Source organism: Scyliorhinus torazame, chromosome 4 (assembly GCF_047496885.1).
Source record: "Scyliorhinus torazame isolate Kashiwa2021f chromosome 4, sScyTor2.1, whole genome shotgun sequence".
Classification (NCBI taxonomy): domain Eukaryota; kingdom Metazoa; phylum Chordata; class Chondrichthyes; order Carcharhiniformes; family Scyliorhinidae; genus Scyliorhinus; species Scyliorhinus torazame.
Window position 1 is genome coordinate 259,625,991 of NC_092710.1, and position 18,090 is coordinate 259,644,080.

The 18,090-nt window shown below is 58.1% G+C and overlaps 1 protein-coding gene across 8 annotated transcripts in view; it reads left to right on the plus strand.

Annotated features, from left to right (window-relative positions):
- Positions 1-18,090, plus strand: part of map7b (microtubule-associated protein 7b) — a 284,290-nt gene that overhangs the window by 135,099 nt on the left and 131,101 nt on the right. For 6 of the 8 annotated variants that reach the window (XR_011940761.1, XM_072499672.1, XM_072499670.1 and 3 more), the window contains exons 2-3: positions 9,934-10,032; positions 15,773-15,847. Coding sequence is in view for 7 of the 8 variants with exons in the window: in XM_072499672.1 (XP_072355773.1) it covers positions 9,934-10,032; positions 15,773-15,847 (174 nt within the window). In the remaining variant the exon portion in view is untranslated. The remainder of the gene's footprint in view (positions 1-9,933; positions 10,033-15,772; positions 15,848-18,090) is intronic. The other 2 variants (XM_072499677.1, XM_072499674.1) reach the window with 1 other exon arrangement.

Below are 18,090 nucleotides of genomic sequence, written 5' to 3' on the forward strand. Positions count from 1 at the left end.
AAGGGAGGGGGGGAGTGGGGAAGGGAGGGGGGGAGTGGGGAAGGGAGGGGGGGAGTGGGGGAGTGGGGAAGGGAGGGGCGAGTGGGGAAGGGAGGGAGGGAGGGTGGAAGGGAGGGGAGGGGCGAGTGGGGAAGGAAGGGGAGGGGCGAGTGGGGAAGGGAAGGGAGGGGAGGGGCGAGTGGGGAAGGGAGGGGGAAGTGGGGAAGGGAGGGGGGAATGGGGAAGGGAGGGGGGAATGGGGAAGGGAGGGGGGGAGTGGGGAAGGGAGGGGGGGAGTGGGGAAGGGAGGGGGGGGAGTGGGGAAGGGAGGGGGGAGTGGGGAAGGAAGGGGAGGGGCGAGTGGGGAGGGGAGGGGCGAGTGGGGAAGGGAAGGGAGGGGAGGGGCGAGTGGGGAAGGGAGGGGGGGAGTGGGGAAGGGAGGGGGGGGAGTGGGGAAGGGAGGGGGGAGTGGGGAAGGAAGGGGAGGGGCGAGTGGGGAGGGGAGGGGCGAGTGGGGAAGGGAAGGGAGGGGAGGGGCGAGTGGGGAAGGGAGGGTGGAAGGGAGGGGAGGGGCGAGTGGGGAAGGGAAGGGAGGGGAGGGGCGAGTGGGGAAGGGAGGGGGAAGTGGGGAAGGGAGGGGAGGGGCGAGTGGGGAAGGGAAGGGAGGGGAGGGGCGAGTGGGGAAGGGAGGGGAGGGGCGATTGGGGAAGGGAGGGGCGAGTGGGGAAGGGAGGGAGGGAGGGGGGAAGTGGGGGAGGAGGGGGGAGTGGGGGAGGGAGGGTGAAGGGAGGAGGGTGAAGGGAAGGGGAGGGGGAGCGGGGGAGGGAGGGGGAGATGGGAAGGGAGGGGGAGGGGGAGCGGGGGAGGGAGGGGGAGATGGGAAGGGAGGGGGAGGGGGAGCGGGGGAGGGAGGGGAGATGGGAAGGGAGGGGGAGTGGGGAAGGGGGGGAGGGGGAGTGAGGAAGGGGGGGAGGGGGAGTGGGGAAGGGAGGGGTGGGGAAGGGGGGGAGGGGGTAGTGGGGGATGGGGGGAGTGGGGAGGGGGGGAGGGGGTAGTGGGGAAGGGGGGGAGTGGGGAAGGGGGGAAGGGGGGAGTGGGGAAGGGGGGAAGGGGGGAGGGGGTAGTGGGGAAGGGGGGGAGTGGGGAAGGGGGGGAGGGGGAAGGGGGGAGTGGGGAAGGGGGGAGGGGGGAGTGGGGAAGGGGGGAAGAGGGGAGGGGGGAGTGGGGAAGGGGGGAAGAGGGGAGTGGGGAAGGGGGGAAGGGGGGGAGGGGGGAGTGGGGAAGGGGGGGAGGGGGAAGAGGGGAGGGGGGAGTGGGGAAGGGGGGAAGGGGGGGAGGGGGGAGTGGGGAAGGGGGGAGGGGGGAGTGGGGAAGGGAGGGGTGGGGGGAAGGGGGGAGGGGGGAGTGGGGAAGGGGGGGAAGGGGGGAGGGGGGAGTGGGGAAGGGGGGGAAGGGGGGGAGGGGGGAGTGGGGAAGGGAGGGGTGGGGGGAGTGGGGAAGGGAGGGGGGTAGGGGGTAGTGGGGAAGGGGGGAGGGGGGATGGGGGGGAGGGGGGAGGGGGGAGTGGGGATGGGGGGGAGTGGGGATGGGGGGGATGGGGGGAGTGGGGATGGGGGGGAGTGGGGATGGGGGGAGGAGGGAAGGGAGGGGGGAAGGGGGTAGTGGGGAAGGGGGGATGGGGGGGAGTGGGGATGGGGGGAGGGGGGAGTGGGGATGGGGGGGAGTGGGGATGGGGGGAGGGGGGAGGGGGGAGTGGGGAAGGGAGGGGTGGGGGGAGTGGGGAAGGGAGGGGTGGGGGGAGTGGGGAAGGGAGGGGTGTGGGGAAGGGAGGGGGGAGGGGGAGGGGGGAGGGGGGAGGGGGAGGGGGGAGTGGGGAAGGGAGGGGAGGGGCGAGTGGGGAAGGGGCGGGAGGGGCGAGTGGGGATGGGAGGGAGGGGGGAAGGGAGGGGAGGGGGGGAGTGGGGAGGGGGGAGTGGGGATGGGAGGGAGGGGGGAAGGGAGGGGAGGGGGGAGTGGGGAAGGGGGGGAGGGGGAGTGGGGATGGGAGGGAGGGAGGGGGGAAGGGAGGGGAGGGGGGAGTGGGGATGGGAGGGAGGGGGGAAGGGAGGGGAGGGGGGAGTGGGGAAGGGGGGGAGGGGGGAGTGGGGAAGGGAGGGGGGGGGGAGGGGGAGTGGGGATGGGAGGGAGGGGGGAAGGGAGGGGAGGGGGGAGTGGGGAAGGGAGGGGAGGGGGGGAGTGGGGATGGGAGGGAGGGGGGAAGGGAGGGGAGGGGGAGTGGGGAAGGGGGGGAGGGGGGAGTGGGGAAGGGAGGGGAGGGGCGAGGGGGGAGTGGGGAAGGGAGGGGAGGGGCGAGTGGGGTTGGGAGGGAGGGGGGGAGGGAGGGGGGAGTGGGGAAGGGAGGGAGTGGGGAAGGGAGGGAGGGGGAAGGGAGGGAGGGGGAAGGGAGGGAGGGGGAAGGGAGGGAGGGGGGAGTGGGGAAGGGGGGGAGTGGGGAAGGGAGGGGGGAGTGGGGAAGGAAGGGGAGGGGCGAGTGGGGAAGGGAGGGGGGGAATGGGGAAGGGAGGGGGGAATGGGGAAGGGAGGGGGGGGAGTGGGGAAGGGAGGGGGGAGTGGGGAAGGGAGGGGGGAGTGGGGAAGGAAGGGGAGGGGCGAGTGGGGAAGGGAGGGGGGAGTGGGGAAGGGAGGGGGGGGAGTGGGGAAGGGAGGGGGGAGTGGGGAAGGGAGGGGGGAGTGGGGAAGGAAGGGGAGGGGCGAGTGGGGAAGGGAGGGGGGGAATGGGGAAGGGGGGGGGGAATGGGGAAGGGAGGGGGGAGTGGGGAAGGGAGGGGTGGGGGGAGTGGGGAAGGGAGGGGTGTGGGGAAGGGAGGGGGGAGGGGGAGGGGGGAGGGGGGAGGGGGAGGGGGGAGTGGGGAAGGGAGGGGAGGGGCGAGTGGGGAAGGGGCGGGAGGGGCGAGTGGGGATGGGAGGGAGGGGGGAAGGGAGGGGAGGGGGGAGTGGGGAGGGGGGAGTGGGGATGGGAGGGAGGGGGGAAGGGAGGGGAGGGGGGAGTGGGGAAGGGGGGGAGGGGGAGTGGGGAAGGGGCGGGAGGGGCGAGTGGGGATGGGAGGGAGGGGGGAAGGGAGGGGAGGGGGCGAGTGGGGAAGGGGCGGGAGGGGCGAGTGGGGATGGGAGGGAGGGGGGAAGGGAGGGGAGGGGGGAGTGGGGAGGGGGGAGTGGGGATGGGAGGGAGGGGGGAAGGGAGGGGAGGGGGGAGTGGGGAAGGGGGGGAGGGGGAGTGGGGATGGGAGGGAGGGGGGAAGGGAGGGGAGGGGGGAGTGGGGATGGGAGGGAGGGGGGAAGGGAGGGGAGGGGGGAGTGGGGAGGGGGGGGAGGGGGGGGGCGCGGGAGGGGGAGGGGGGGGGGAGGGGGGGGGGGGAGGGGGGGGGGAGGGGGGGGAGGGGGAGGGGAGGGGGGGAGGGGGGGGGAGTGGGGAAGGAGGGGGGGGGAGGGGGAGTGGGGATGGGAGGGAGGGGGGAAGGGAGGGGAGGGGGGAGTGGGGATGGGAGGGAGGGGGGAAGGGAGGGGAGGGGGGAGTGGGGAAGGGGGGGAGGGGGGAGTGGGGAAGGGAGGGGAGGGGCGAGGGGGGGAGTGGGGAAGGGAGGGGAGGGGCGAGTGGGGTTGGGAGGGAGGGGGGGAGGGAGGGGGGAGTGGGGAAGGGAGGGAGTGGGGAAGGGAGGGAGGGGGAAGGGAGGGAGGGGGAAGGGAGGGAGGGGGGAGTGGGGAAGGGGGGGGAGTGGGGAAGGGAGGGGGGAGTGGGGAAGGAAGGGGAGGGGCGAGTGGGGAAGGGAGGGGGGGAATGGGGAAGGGAGGGGGGAATGGGGAAGGGAGGGGGGGGAGTGGGGAAGGGAGGGGGGAGTGGGGAGGGGAGGGGCGAGTGGGGAAGGGAGGGGGGGAATGGGGAAGGGAGGGGGGAGTGGGGAAGGGAGGGGGGGGAGTGGGGAAGGGAGGGGGGAGTGGGGAAGGGAGGGGGGAGTGGGGAAGGAAGGGGAGGGGCGAGTGGGGAAGGGAGGGGGGGAATGGGGAAGGGGGGGGGGAATGGGGAAGGGAGGGGGGAGTGGGGAAGGAAGGGGAGGGGCGAGTGGGGAAGGGGAGGGGGGGAATGGGGAAGGGAGGGGGGAGTGGGGAAGGGAGGGGGGAGTGGGGAAGGGGAGGGGGGAGTGGGGAAGGAAGGGGAGGGGTGAGTGGGGAAGGGAGGGAGGGAGTGGGGAAGGGAGGGAGGGAGGGGGGAAGGGAGGGGAGGGGCGAGTGGGGAAGGGAGGGAGGGGGGAGTGGGGAAGGGAGGGGAGGGGCGAGTGGGGAAGGGAAGGGAGGGGAGGGGCGAGTGGGGAAGGGAGGGGAGGGGCGATTGGGGAAGGGAGGGGCGAGTGGGGAAGGGAGGGAGGGAGGGGGGAAGTGGGGGAGGAGGGGGGAGTGGGGGAGGGAGGGAGGAGGGTGAAGGGAGGAGGGTGAAGGGAAGGGGAGGGGGAGCGGGGGAGGGAGGGGGAGATGGGAAGGGAGGGGGAGGGGGAGTGGGGAAGGGAGGGAGATGGGAAGACCGTGGGGGCGGGCGGTCTGGGACGGGCGACGACTGGGCTAAGGAGGATGGGTTGTGAGGGAGTACACGGAAGGGGGAAATGGGGTCGGAGAAGGGGGCGGTGTTGGGGTCTTGAGAAGGGGGATGGAGGGGGGAGCGGGGCAAATGATGCCACTACCCTGCCGGGTGGTGGGTGGGTGGCAAGCAATGGTTGCCCGCGGGACGGAGACCCCCAGATGGACTGCCGTGGCAGGAGGGTGGCGAAGACACTGTACCAAATCGGAGGCCTGGTGAAGGGCTGTGTCTGCTGGCACTGCGATGTGGAGGGACGGGTTGAGCGGTGCGGGAAACGGATACCGTAGGCAGGTGGAACAGTGCCTGGGCACCCATTCATCCAAAGGGCCCTGGCTGCCTGCGTGCCAAAGCACCCTCCTGACAAGCGTCGTTGCCTCTCCCTCTCATACCAATCGCCCCCCCCCACATTAATTGGTAATGTGTTGAAGGGTTATGGAGAACGGCATGATGTTTTCGCAGCAGCCATCGATGTTCGCCGCCGTGGCAGCAGCGGCAGCTATCCAGATGGCCAACCATCGCACGTGAGGAAGGCGGCTCATGGAGGGTGCTGCGGAAGGAGTGGCAGCGGAGGGCCCAGTGCCAGGCACTGCTGCTGCAGGCCACCATGCTCGATCAGTCCACGAGGAGACGTAGGGTGCGGACCATCTCCACGTCGCCAGCCGGGATCAGGGCGACGACACCAATCCTGAAGGGTTATCTGGGGATGAGCACGATCAGGTGGTCGTGCCAAGGCGGAAGAGGCGTGACATGCGTAATCGGATGTACCGGGACCGCATCTCATTCGAGGACATGACTGAGGCGTCATGCAGGAGGGGACTCCGGATGAGCTGTGAGACGGTTGCATATATATGCCACCTGCTGGAGCACCTGGAGCCACGTGGAACTGGGGGAGGACATGCCCGCCCAGTGAGGGTGAAGGTTACGGTTGCCCTGAATTTCTTTGCGATCGGCTCCTTCCAGTCGCTGAGCGGGGACCTGTGCGGGATCAGTCAGGCCTCGGTGCACCGGTGCATCCGGGCAGTAACCGATTGCCTCTATGCAGTCGCGGGACGGTTCATCAAGTTCCCGGAGGAACAACAAAGAACAAAGAACAAAGAAATGTACAGCACAGGAACAGGCCCTTCGGCCCTCCAAGCCCGTGCCGACCATACTGCCCGACTAAACTACAATCTTCTACACTTCCTGGGTCCGTATCCTTCTATTCCCATCCTATTCATATATTTGTCAAGATGCCCCTTAAATGTCCCTATCGTCCCTGCTTCCACTACCTCCTCCGGTAGTGAGTTCCAGGCACCCACTACCCTCTGCGTAAAAAACTTGCCTCGTACATCTACTCTGAACCTTGCCCCTCTCACCTTAAACCTATGCCCCCTAGTAATTGACCCCTCTACCCTGGGGAAAAGCCTCTGACTATCCAGGGAGGGGGGGAGTGGGGAAGGAAGGGGAGGGGCGAGTGGGGAAGGGAGTGAGGGAGGGGGGGAAGGGAGTGAGGGAGGGGGGAAGGGAGGGGAGGGGCGAGTGGGGAAGGGAGGGAGGGAGGGGGGGAGTGGGGAAGGGAGGGGAGGGGCGAGTGGGGAAGGGAGGGGCGAGTGGGGAAGGGAGGGGAGGTGCGAGTGGGGAAGGGAGGGGCGAGGGGCTCACCACCTGCCAGGGCTTCGCAATTCATCGTGGTGGCCGGCATACCGATAGTGCAGGGCGTCGTGGATGGTGTACATAGGGCGGCACGGTAGCATTGTGGTTAGCACAATTGCTTCACAACTCCAGGGTCCCAGGTTCGAATCCCGGCTTGGGTCACTGTCTGTGCAGAGTCTGCACATTCTCCCCGTGTGTACGTGGGTTTCCACCGGGTGCTCCGGTTTCCTCCCACAGTCCAAAGATGTGCAGGTTAGGTGGATTGGCCATACTAAATTGCCCGTAGTGTCCAAAATTGCCCTTAGTGTTGGGTGGGGTTACTGGGTTCTGGGGATCGGGTGGAGGTGTGGACCTTGGGTAGCGTGCTCTTTCCAAGAGCCGGTGCAGACTCGATGGGCCGAATGGCCTCCTTCTGCACTGTAAATTCTATGATGTCAACCTGCGTGCACCAACGCAGGACAGGGACGTCTTCATGAACAGGAAGGGGGCATACGCGATGAACGTACAGGTGGTGTGCGACCAGGGTATGCGGATTATGCATGTGTGCGCCCAGTATCCAGGAAACAACTCCTTTATATTGGCTCAGTCGTACATCCCCGCTATTTTCGAGGGTCACCCACCCTGGATGAGGGGCTGGTTGCTGGGCGACAGGGGTTATCCGTTGCAGCCGTGGCTGATGACGCCCATACGGCGGCCACAGACCAACGCTCTGCGATGAGCTGTGAGCTACAGATCGCTACTGACCGTCTGACTCATGGCTATATCTGAACACCACCACCTCAGTGCCTCCTCTATGCGTCAGGGACACTCCATGTGGGGCCGCGGGCGTCGTCGCACGGAGGGCAAGGCATGTTTGGGGTGGGGGTGGGATGCACTCAATGATCCTCGGCCAGCACTGTCAGCGGGCACTCTCGCTTCCCCCCCCCCCCCTCTCTCTCCCAAGGCACCGGAAATAGGACAGACGCATGGAGGTTTGGAGTAGCAACTTCTATAGTGACATTGAAACACGTGCCCTCGCCCCTATGACTAATCTGTTCCCTGCACCCATGCCAACTTACTACGTGTCTAACTTTTTGGCCTTACGGGCCCTACCACTACGTCTAGGTGTTTCCCCAGACTGTATATCAGGAGTGGAGGCGGACTGCTGAGAATCCTGCCCTTCGACGTGGCTCCCTGTCGGCGAGCGCTTCCTGGGGCGGCCCGGCCTGGATGGGCCAGGCTGCTCGGCGGGCCTGCTGGATGGCGTGGTGCCACCCTCCTCTGCCTGCTGCCCACCAGATGCACCAAGGACAAGATGGGGGGAGTGCGAGTGTTCCCGTCCCTCCCTTCACTATGGCAGGCGGAAGAGACCCCCTACCCTGCGCATGCGCGGGGATGATGTCGGCAGCCGCTGACGCTCCCGTGCATGCGTCGCCCGGCGAAGACCTTTCGGCCCCGGCAGGCGTGGAACCAAAAGCCTTTCCCGTCAGCCGGCGGAGCGCAAACCACTCCGGCGTGGGCCTAGCCTCTCGAGGTGAGGGCTTGGCTTCGCCGCACCTTTGGGGCGGCCCGACGCCGGAGTGGTTCCCGCCACTCCATTACGCCGGAACCCCCTGCCGGGTAGGGGAGAATCCCGCCCATTTATTTGGTACCGCTGTTGTATCCCTCCTTGCCCTGTCCTGGAAGTGTCATGTATTACTAGGTTCTTTACCTCCCTCAAGCCAATGCAGTGCTCATTTTGGCTGTGATACCCATGATTTTACCTCCTCAATGCCATTATGCTAAATAGCTGACCCCCCCCCCCCCCCAATTCCCACCCGCACCTTATTAGTGGACATTGCAACTGGTGCTTGTTCTTCAAGTACTTCCTGTCCTCCTCCTCAATAAATGCACACTGATCTTTGTGGCCATCCTATTTCTAATTTCTTTGTTCTCGAGTCCTTTTCCATATTGTTCCTAAATCCATGTTTGTCTTTCCCTCTATTCTGTTTAAATATTTCCTACAGTTTTCTGACCTTACCATTAACCATGAAACATACCTTATTCAAATGCAAAATAACAGGTGACATTCTCCCATAGCCCTGCCATAGGTTCAATGGCAGGTAGGCAGGGAAGAATTTAGCAGGAGTCCAAAAATAAGTTTTGCAAATCGTGAATTTCCCATGATTGTCCCACTGGTGCCCATCCGGGCAGATTGGGACAGCTGCTGGAGACCAGCACAAAGCTGATTTGCATTCCGCTGATGGGATGAAGAATGAAGAAGTTCCAACTGGAATTCACCCCCTCCCTGATTCTCTATGATGCCTGTGGGGAAACTTGTTGACCCAGAAGATATTCGGAACAATGTGACGTGCAGAAGTTGGGACTCACCTGAACAATGCCTGGGGCTGCCTCCAGATTTCAGGATGGAGGCCGCCAGTAATCCTAGAGCATCATATAAGTTGATGGGAGGAGCATCTACAGGTGGACTTTCCAGATTCTGTCATGAGGAGGTCTATCTTCCATCCTCAGTGTTCCTAGAGATCCATCTTTTCCAGGAAGTCCATCTTCAATATTTAGTTGGTAATCTTGGGCACCGTTTCAATATGGCACCCAGATATGATGGCCATCATGCACACTCCACCACGGAATATGGCAGAAATCCCCCCAGGTGCATAACTAATGAGGTTGAGGCTGGAAGAAATGGCATAGTTTCCGGCCAGCCTCTGCATCGGGACACACTCCCATGTTCCCGCCTCTGCAATGAGACTTAGTCCCAGGTGGGAGAATTCCACCCAACCATTCCATGAATGTGACCAAAGTGGAGTATTCCTTCTTCACCTTCTTGACCTGCCTACAACGTTTGACACAGATAACTGCACAATCTTCCGTCAATCCTTATGCTTTGCTGAGTGTAACTGCCATGGCCTGGTTCCACTCTTTAACCTATCCAGTCTCATACATACAATTCTCTGCAATAGCTTTACTTTCTGCCCCAATTGCCATTACTTTTGAAGTCCTCCAAGGATATATCCTTGGCTCTATTTCTCAGCTGCATGCAGTCAGTTCACAGAGCTGCTTACAGAAAAATGCAACAAAATCAACTAAATTGCTGGTTTGGGTTAATGCTCTGTTCTTTGGCATTCAATTTTGCCATAATCAAGCTTTCTTGTCCACCATCATTGACAACTGTTGGGAGGAGGGGAGAGGGAACAGCGGCCGGGGAGAAAATGGCCTTGCAAGACACCCATAATTTTTGGAAACCAACAGCTTACTTCAGGTTTTTCCGCCTGAAGTTTGTGTGCAGTGCGCAATCGGAAGCAAGACCTGTCTAATTCAAATCCTGCTCTCTGCCTATCTGGTTTGTTGTGCATAGTTTTAAGTTTGTGTTCTTAACTTTAGGGTATGAAATTCACCTTTCTCCTTTTCTTCCTATCCACATCGATGCCGTTTCAAACCATGCTACTTCAGTAGGTGAAGAACATTATTCAAGATGTTGTATATACAACTACTCAGCTGTTTAATAAGAAGCATATGTCAGCTTAGCAATGACTTGCTATATATCTTCCGTTTCTCCGTTTACTGTATCACACATGCTGTTCTGCCTCTCCAGTGAATTAAGCAAGGGACTTGAACTCTTATTTATTCCAAAGTACTGCACATTTGTATTCTGAACAAGTAGTTCAGTGATCTGATTTGCTTATGCTAAATTTTGTTTCTCTGTTTCACTCGGTCAGCTTCTGAGGCACAAGTGAAAGTGGAGGACCAAAAAGGCCAGCTTAGCAGTCATTCAATTTCTACTACTGGGCAAAGTGTGAACTCTGGAACCAAACAAGGTGTGTGTTTTTAAACTGTGTCTGTTTTGCACACCATGGGCGCGATTCTCCGCTCCCGCGACTAAGTGCCCGCGCCGTCAAGGTTCACAATGGCGTGAAACGGCCCCAATCCCGACTGATTCAGGGCCCGAAAATGGGCTAGGATCGGGGCTGCGAGAAACTCGGGGGGGCGTGTCGCGAAAGCAGTGTCGTCAGCGCGCGTCGGGCATTGGCACTGCATAAAAGCGACGTCGTGTCATCCGCTGCGTAACTGGCGTCACCCGCGCATGCGTGGGTTGGCCGGCGGCAGCCGGCGCCAACCCGCGCATGCGTGGTTGCCGTCCTCCCCGAGGCCGCCCCGCAAGAAGATGTCGGGGCGCGGAGGAAAGGGGGTCCTCCTTCAGGGAGGCCGACCCGCCGATCGGTGGGCACCGATCGCGGGCCAGACCCCTTTTGAGTCCTACCCTGGTGAAATAACCCCCCTTGCCCCCCCCACAGGCCCCCCCCCCAGCATTCCCGCACTGTTCCCGCCGGCAGTGACCAGGTGTGGATGGCGCCGGTGGGAAGCCGTTTTGGGCAGGCCGCCCAGCCCATTCGGGCCGGAGAATAGCGGGTGCAGCGGAGAATCGCCATTTTGGGTGTCCCGGGCGATTCTCCGGCCTGCGCCGCGTAGAACTCGATGGGGCCATTCTCGCCACCTGGGTGAATCGCGGGAGGGCGTCGGACCCGCATCGCGGGGAAAAATGGCGCGCCAGGGGATTCTCCCAACCGGCGCGGGAGTGGAGAATCGCGCCCCTTTTGTTTCATTTTGTAAGGGGCTGTTCAAGACAAGACTTCAAAAAAATCAAATTTTGAAAACATACTTTAACTGTAGATATGAAATTACTTTAAACCCTGTGCTTTTACACAAAAGGGCAATCCACATATGGATCATTCTTCAGAAATTTGACTGTACTGGTCTGAATCCTATGTCCTCTAGTCCTATTAGTGTAATTTATTTTGATATGATTTTCCATATTTATTTTTTCCATATATTTGTCAAGTATATCTCTATAATACCACCTCTCTGGCTTCACCCTTGATTTGGTGCGTGTATTGGTTATTCATATTGATTGTTGAAACTGTTAAGACTATTTGTTTGGTGGTGCAGAACTTGAATATTGCTGGCAAAAAGACATCTGTTGAAGCTTTTTATCTTGCACTCGCCCTAACATTTAGTAAGGATACCAAATATAAAGGGAGCAACAATTTATGTTTCATGTGTTGGCAAGTGGACTCTGGTACAGATGTTACCATGGACTGATGTATCAACTGACTGAGAGCTTGGATACCGAAGATCACCAACTCTACTCATGAAATTATTACGTATAAATTTTGATTCCCTTTACATTTGCTATTCTTGCAAATTTACTGATGAGTGCAAGACAAAGCATAGACAGCGTGTCATTTTTCAACAATACTATCCAAACTCTTCAGCTCCATCCTTATTTATTTTTGCACCATTCATGGAAATACATATGCTGTTTATTTGCCCTTGTTTTACACCTCCTGAATCACATATCTGATTTAAATGATTATTGATTGCTGTCTCAATGCCACTTATGAGTTTCCTGGTTCCTACTTGATTTTCTCCAGTACTACATATTCTTTACTTTTGAAGTAATTAATTATTTACGAAAGTATAATTGTATTTTCATATTTGCAGTTTTCACTTGCATCTTTCAATTTTTTGTGAGCTCTCTCCTTTCCCAATAACCAGAAGTATACCAAGAACATTTGCTTTCAGTGTTGACGCCGACCCAAGAATTTGTCGAGATCCATGACAGCATACCGGCACACCTGGAATAATTCTGCTACTGTTGAGAGGCTAGCACTGGCACCACATGGAGCACAATTAATAAGGGCGGCATGTTAGCACAGTGGTTAGCACAGTTGCTTCATAGCTCCAGGGTCCCAGGTTCGATTCCCAGCTTGAGACACTGTCTGTGCGGCATCTGCATATTCTCCCTGTGTCTGCGTGGGTTTCCTCCGGGTGCTCCATTTTCCTCCCACAGTCCAAAGATGTGCAGGTCAGGTGGATTGGCCATGCTAAATTGCCCTTAGTGTCCAAAAAGGTTAGTTGGGCTTGCTGGGTTACGGGGTAGGGTTGAGGTGTGGGCTTTGGTACGGTGCTCTTTCCAAGGGCTGGTGCAGACTCAATGGACCGAATAGCCTCTTAAATTCTATGATTCTGATGAGAAATGGTGCAGGTTTCACGATTGTCACTCAGGAGGCTGACAAGCTTCAACCGCATCTACACACTTGAATCCCTACACACACCATCCCAGCCAACAAAATGGCAGTAAGACGCGCGGCCCCACGTTTTGTGGACGCAGAGCTCGAGACCCTCCTGGATGCCGTGGAGGAGATGCGGATGACCCTGTACCATGGCCCTGGTAGGATGCTGCCAGCCGCCGCCATTTGCCATGCCTGGGCGCAGGTGACGGAGGCAGTCAGCGCCATGGGCAACACGCCGGACCGGCCAGCAGTGCCAAAAAAACGCTGCACGACCACCTCAGGGCGGCCAGGGTGAGTAGGCAGCACTGTGCCCTTGGCACCAATGCTAGCCCCCCCCCCCCCCAACTAGGAGAAGGCCACCCACAAAAGCTGGGAGCAGGAGAGGTCAGGACAGGGACCATAAGGTCTGTGGCCCCTAACCATGATAGTGCAGAGGACCCTGGATGTGGTCAGCGGCCCGGAGGAAAGGGAGGTCGCCGAGGTGGCCGCGGGTGAGGAAGCGAGACCTCGCTTAGTTGCGGATCGCCGTGCCCTCCCCACAACACCCTCACCCGACACCATGCCCAACGCCACTCACATACTCCCCTCTGCCCCCACAGCCCACGGTCTCATCATGCGTCTGCGGGTCCATCTGCCTTCCTGTGCCCCCAGCCGGAACCTGCCCATGGGCCAAGCAGTGACGAGAGCAGCTTGGCTGGCAGCTCTCTGCACGAGACTCAGGAGACCACAGAGCTCGATTCGGAGGATGACACGGAATACCTGTCACAGCTATCTCCAACACCCTCTCCCATCCCAGAGGCACTCACCTCGGTTGGGCACTTTAGTGAAGAGGCTCATGGGACACTCTCTGGTGAGAGGCGGATCCGGTACAGCAGGTGGAGGTTAGAACTCCCGAGGTGGGGAGAACAGTTGTAGGTCAGACCAACCCAGGGATGATTTGCCGTCCTGGTGGATTTGGGCTTCTGGAACAGACAATCCCATCTACAGTGGAAATGCAGTCACAGAGCCAGGGACTACATGAGGGGTTGTCGGCGAGCATCGACTACCTGCAGGCGCATTTGGAGGAGTCCAACCGCGTGCAGCAGCAGGAGGTGGTGCTGACCATGCGCACCACCCAGGCCAACACCGCACGGGTGGCGTCCGAGGTGGAGGCATTTGAGACGACGGTTTTGGCTGTGGAACAGCATGTCCAAGACCTGGGGCATTCTGTGCAGCCGCTGGTCGAGGCCCAGGACAGGGTTGCCGCCTCATAGGCAACCATGTGCCAGAGCCACCTGGAAATAGCAGCAGTGCTCCTGAGCGTAGCCCAGTCACAGCAGGCCATAGCTGGGGACGTCGGTGGCATTGTGAACCTGGAGGCGATCAGAGTGTCCCTTGCACGTTGACCCTGGTGCACACGTCGTGCGGCCCCATGTCCAGCACACCCTTCCACTCCCCCGCAAACCCGTCGGATGAGGCCTGGTGTTCCTCCTCCTCCTCCAGTACATCACCCCTCTGTTGCATGATGTTGTGGGGGATGCAGCAGGCTGCCATGATGCGGGCGGCCCTCTCGACATCATACTGGAGGGCCACTCCAGAGGGGTCCAGGTACCTGAACCGCATCTTCAGGAGGCCGAAGCACCGCTCAATCACAGACCTGGTTGCTGTGTGGGCATCATTGTAGCGGGTATCCGTGTCGGTCTGTGGCCTCCGGATTGCTGTCATCAGCTACGACCGCAGTGAATTAACCCTATCACCCAGGAGCCAACCCCCCAGTCGGCGGAGGGGGTGTGGTCTCTCGAACATGACAGGAATCGTCGAGTGTGCCAGGATGAAGAAGTGTAGTACACACTGCCCGGGTATCATGCATGGGTCCAGACGTGCATGATGCACATATCGGCTGCACGTCCATCGAGTGGAACCCCTTTTGGTTTGTGTAGAGCAGCCTGTCATCTACAGGTGCTCATAGGGTGACATGCATCCCGTCGATCACCCCCTGGACCCGGGGCATGTTGACAACGGCGGCGAACCCCGTTTGCCCGGGCATCCTGGTCCACATTGAAGTGGATGTATTGAGCTGCCTGGGCATATAGGGCCTCCGTGACGGTGCGGATGCATCTGTGCACCGAGGTCTGTGAGATCCCAGACAGATCCCCACTCAGCACCTGGAAGAACCCTGTATCATAAAGGTTCAGGGCGACAGTCACCTTGACAGCTCTGGCAGATATGTTGCACTGTCTCTCTGCTCATCTTCAACGGCATGACCGGTCCGGCAGGTCCTTGAATGACAGGTGCTGCCAGTACACATGCAGTGCCTCCTTGGCCCCCCTTTCTCCGAGGCCTGAGGGCGAACGGCTCTCCATCCTTGGCGGCTGTCACCTGTTCCTCTAAGGCACGCTCCACTGCTGAAAGCTCCGTTGTTGCAGCTTCCTCTTCCTCCTTGAGCAGCTCCAGCTCGTACAGCCGCAGTGCCAGGATAAGGGGCACTAATAGAATCCAAATGTTCTTAGAAATGTAGAGGATTCAATTAGGAGGAATGATCAATTTTAGGGTAATCAACTCTAGCAATGTGCACTCTATATCCAGTGATCAGAGAACGTGCAATAACAGTTGACGCAATTCAACGGGAGTCCTGTTTTGGGCGCATTTAATGGGGTGCTTCTCGGCGCCTGCAGCACCGAGAACGACTCCACTATCAAATGTGACTCTTTCCAACCTCATAAGGGCAGGCAATCCTTGGACCCAGTCCCCAGCACAGGCAACCTGCCACATGGGCAACCTGGCAATGCCCCTGCAAGCCTGGCAGTGCCAAGGTGGTGGTGACAGTGCCAAGATGCCCAGGTGGCAGTGGGGGCGCAAGGGTACCACCCTGCCCATTGCTCGATCACATGAGGGCCTCCAATAGCTTGGGAGATCCCATAGTGGCGTTATGCCTGGTCCACGTTTGTGTGGACTAGTGCTAAACGGTGCCACGGTGAGGTCTCCCAGGCACGGGCATTCAATTCTGGGCCTTGGGAGACTCTGATGCATACAAAATTAAGTGAGGCTAACTGCTCACTGAAATATGCAACTCTGGATCCCACCCAGTGAGGCGTCCCGGCTCTCACGAGATTTACTGGCCTCCTCGTGTCCTGAGTTGGGGTGCACTGAGGCCGTACGATCGCGCCCATTGTACCAAAAGAAAATTTGAAAAAATATATTTACAGTGGTTAGAATCTGGCATTCTCAACAAGGAATCTAAATTATTTTAAAAGGAGTTGGATACTTAGTCACAAAATAGAAATATTAAAGTGACGCGGAGAGGGAAGGATTGGGTCAAGCACAGATTTGATGAGTTGAAAGACCTAGTTATCTAATTTTATGTACAATAAGTACCAACAAAAGAGTTAACGTTGTGATCTGCCATGTATAATTCCTAAAAAAAATAAACATTTTTCAATAAAGCGAATATATTTTCACTGAACTTGGGCTTATATCTGAAATAAAGATGTTACTTGGTTTACAGATCTTCCTGTGCTCCGTGTTGACGACAAGCAAAGACTCGCTAAGGAACGCAGGGAGATACGACAAAAGCAGCAAGGTAAGAAAATACGTGCACTTGATTGTTTAATCTTGGAAAAATAGTTCTCACAAGGGATATTGGGAATTAAAGAAAAATCATATACGGGATGTGAGTGTCGTTGATTGGCCCAGCATTTATTGCCCATCCCTAGTTACCCTTCAAAAGGTGGTGGTGAGCTGCCTTCTTGAACCGCTGCAGTCCCTGAGGTGTAGGTACACCCACAATGATGTTAGGTAGGGAGGTCAAGGATTTTGCCCCAGCGACGATGAAGGAACAGTGATTATATTTCCACACCTGGGTTCTGAGTGACTTGGAGGGGAACTTCCAGGTGGTGGAGTTCCCAGGTATCTGCTGCTCTTGTCCTTCTAAATGGTAGTGGTCGTGGGTTTGTCTAAGGTATTGTCTAAGGAACCGTGGTGAGTTATTACAGTGCATCTTGTAGATGGTGCACGCGGCTGTCACTGTTCGTCATTGGTAGAGGAATTTAATATTTGTGGAAGGGATAGCAATCAATCGGGCTGCTTTGTTGTGGATGGTGTTGAGCTTCTTGAGTGCTCTTGGAGCTGCACTCATCCAGGCAAGTGGAAAATATACCATTTGTGCCTTGTATTTGGTGGACAGGCTTTAGGGGGGGTCAGGAGGCAAGTCACTCGTTATAGGATTCCTAGCCTTTGATCTGCCCTAGTAGGCCACAATATTGACATGACTAGTCCAGTTCAGTCTCTGATCAATAGTAATTCCCAGGATTGTGATTAGATGGTTAGATCCTCTATTGTAGGAGATGGTCATTGCCTGGCACTTGTGTGGCACGAATGTAACTTGCCACTTGTCAGCCCAAGCCTGGATATTGTCCAGATCTTGCTGCATTTGGACATGGACTGCTTCATTATCTGAGGAGTTGCAAATGCTGTTGGACATTGTGCAGTCATCCGCAGACATCCCCACATCTGACCTTATGATGGAAGGGAGTTTTTGATGAAGCTTTGATGAAGCAGTTGAAGATAGTTGGGCCTAAGACACTACCCTGAGGAACTCCTGCAGTGATGTCCTGGAGCTGAGATGATTGACCTCCAACCACCATAGCCATCTTCCTTTGTGCCAAGTATGACTCCAACCAGTGGTGCATTTTCCCCCTGATTCCCATTGACCCCAGTTTAGCTAAGGCTCCTGAAGGGTCTGGTTTAGCACAGTGGGCTGAGCAGCTGCCTTGTAAAGCAGAACAAGGCCAGCAGCACGGTTCAATTCGCATACCAGCCTCCCCTAACAGGCACCGGAATGTGGCGACTAGCGGCTTTTCACAGTAACTTCATTTGAAGCCTACTTGTGACAATAAGCGATTTTCATGCAATACTCGGTCAAATGCTGCCTTGATGTCAAGCGCAGTCACTCTCGCCTCATATGGATTATCATAAGTGTTTACTAACGCTGTGTCAACAATATTGGACCAATGTTTGACAATCTGTGAATGAACAGCACCTGCCATTAGTTGGACTAATTACCATTGCCTGTTTTGTGAACGTCAGATTGTCATAATATACACATCAGTATATGATGGTGCAGAGACACACACTGACTGACACACTGCAAGACCAATCAACACACACAACACAGCAGCCAATCACCAGTTAGGGCACGGTCACTATAAAGACAGAGGGCACTAGTTTTCCCGCTCATTCGGGATGCAGCCTCTGAGACAGACAGAGCCCGCAGTCAGTAGCACTAACATCCACCATGTGCTAGCAGTATAGGCTGGTCAGGTTAGGCATAGGTCTTCAGTCAATCTAACATAGTGTCGACCCACAGTGCAAGTATGTTTAACAGCTCTTAGTTAAATACAATAGAGTTGTACTATTACAAGTGTTGGTAGTCTGTCTATGTTACTGCTAAGGTAAACACAGTCTCCACAGATCCAGAGTACCCAACACATCATGGTACCAGTATGTGATGTTAGAGTTTAATAGACCTACCTTCAAGTGATCTGCCTTTGACCAGCAATCAGCCATCCGGTAGTATGGACAGCGTCCGCCCTCCCTCACCGCTCTGCATCACCGGCAACCTCTGTGCGAACTGGAAAATCTTTGAACAACGATTCCAGCTATACCTCGAAGCTACAGACCTGGAAGCTGCTTCAGACGCCAGGAAGATTGCTCTCTTCCTTTCCACGGCCGGGGACCACGCCATCCATATCTTCAACTCTCTCACTTTCGCTGAAGGTGAAGACAAGTCCAAGTTCAAGACAGTCCTGCTCAAATTCGACAGGT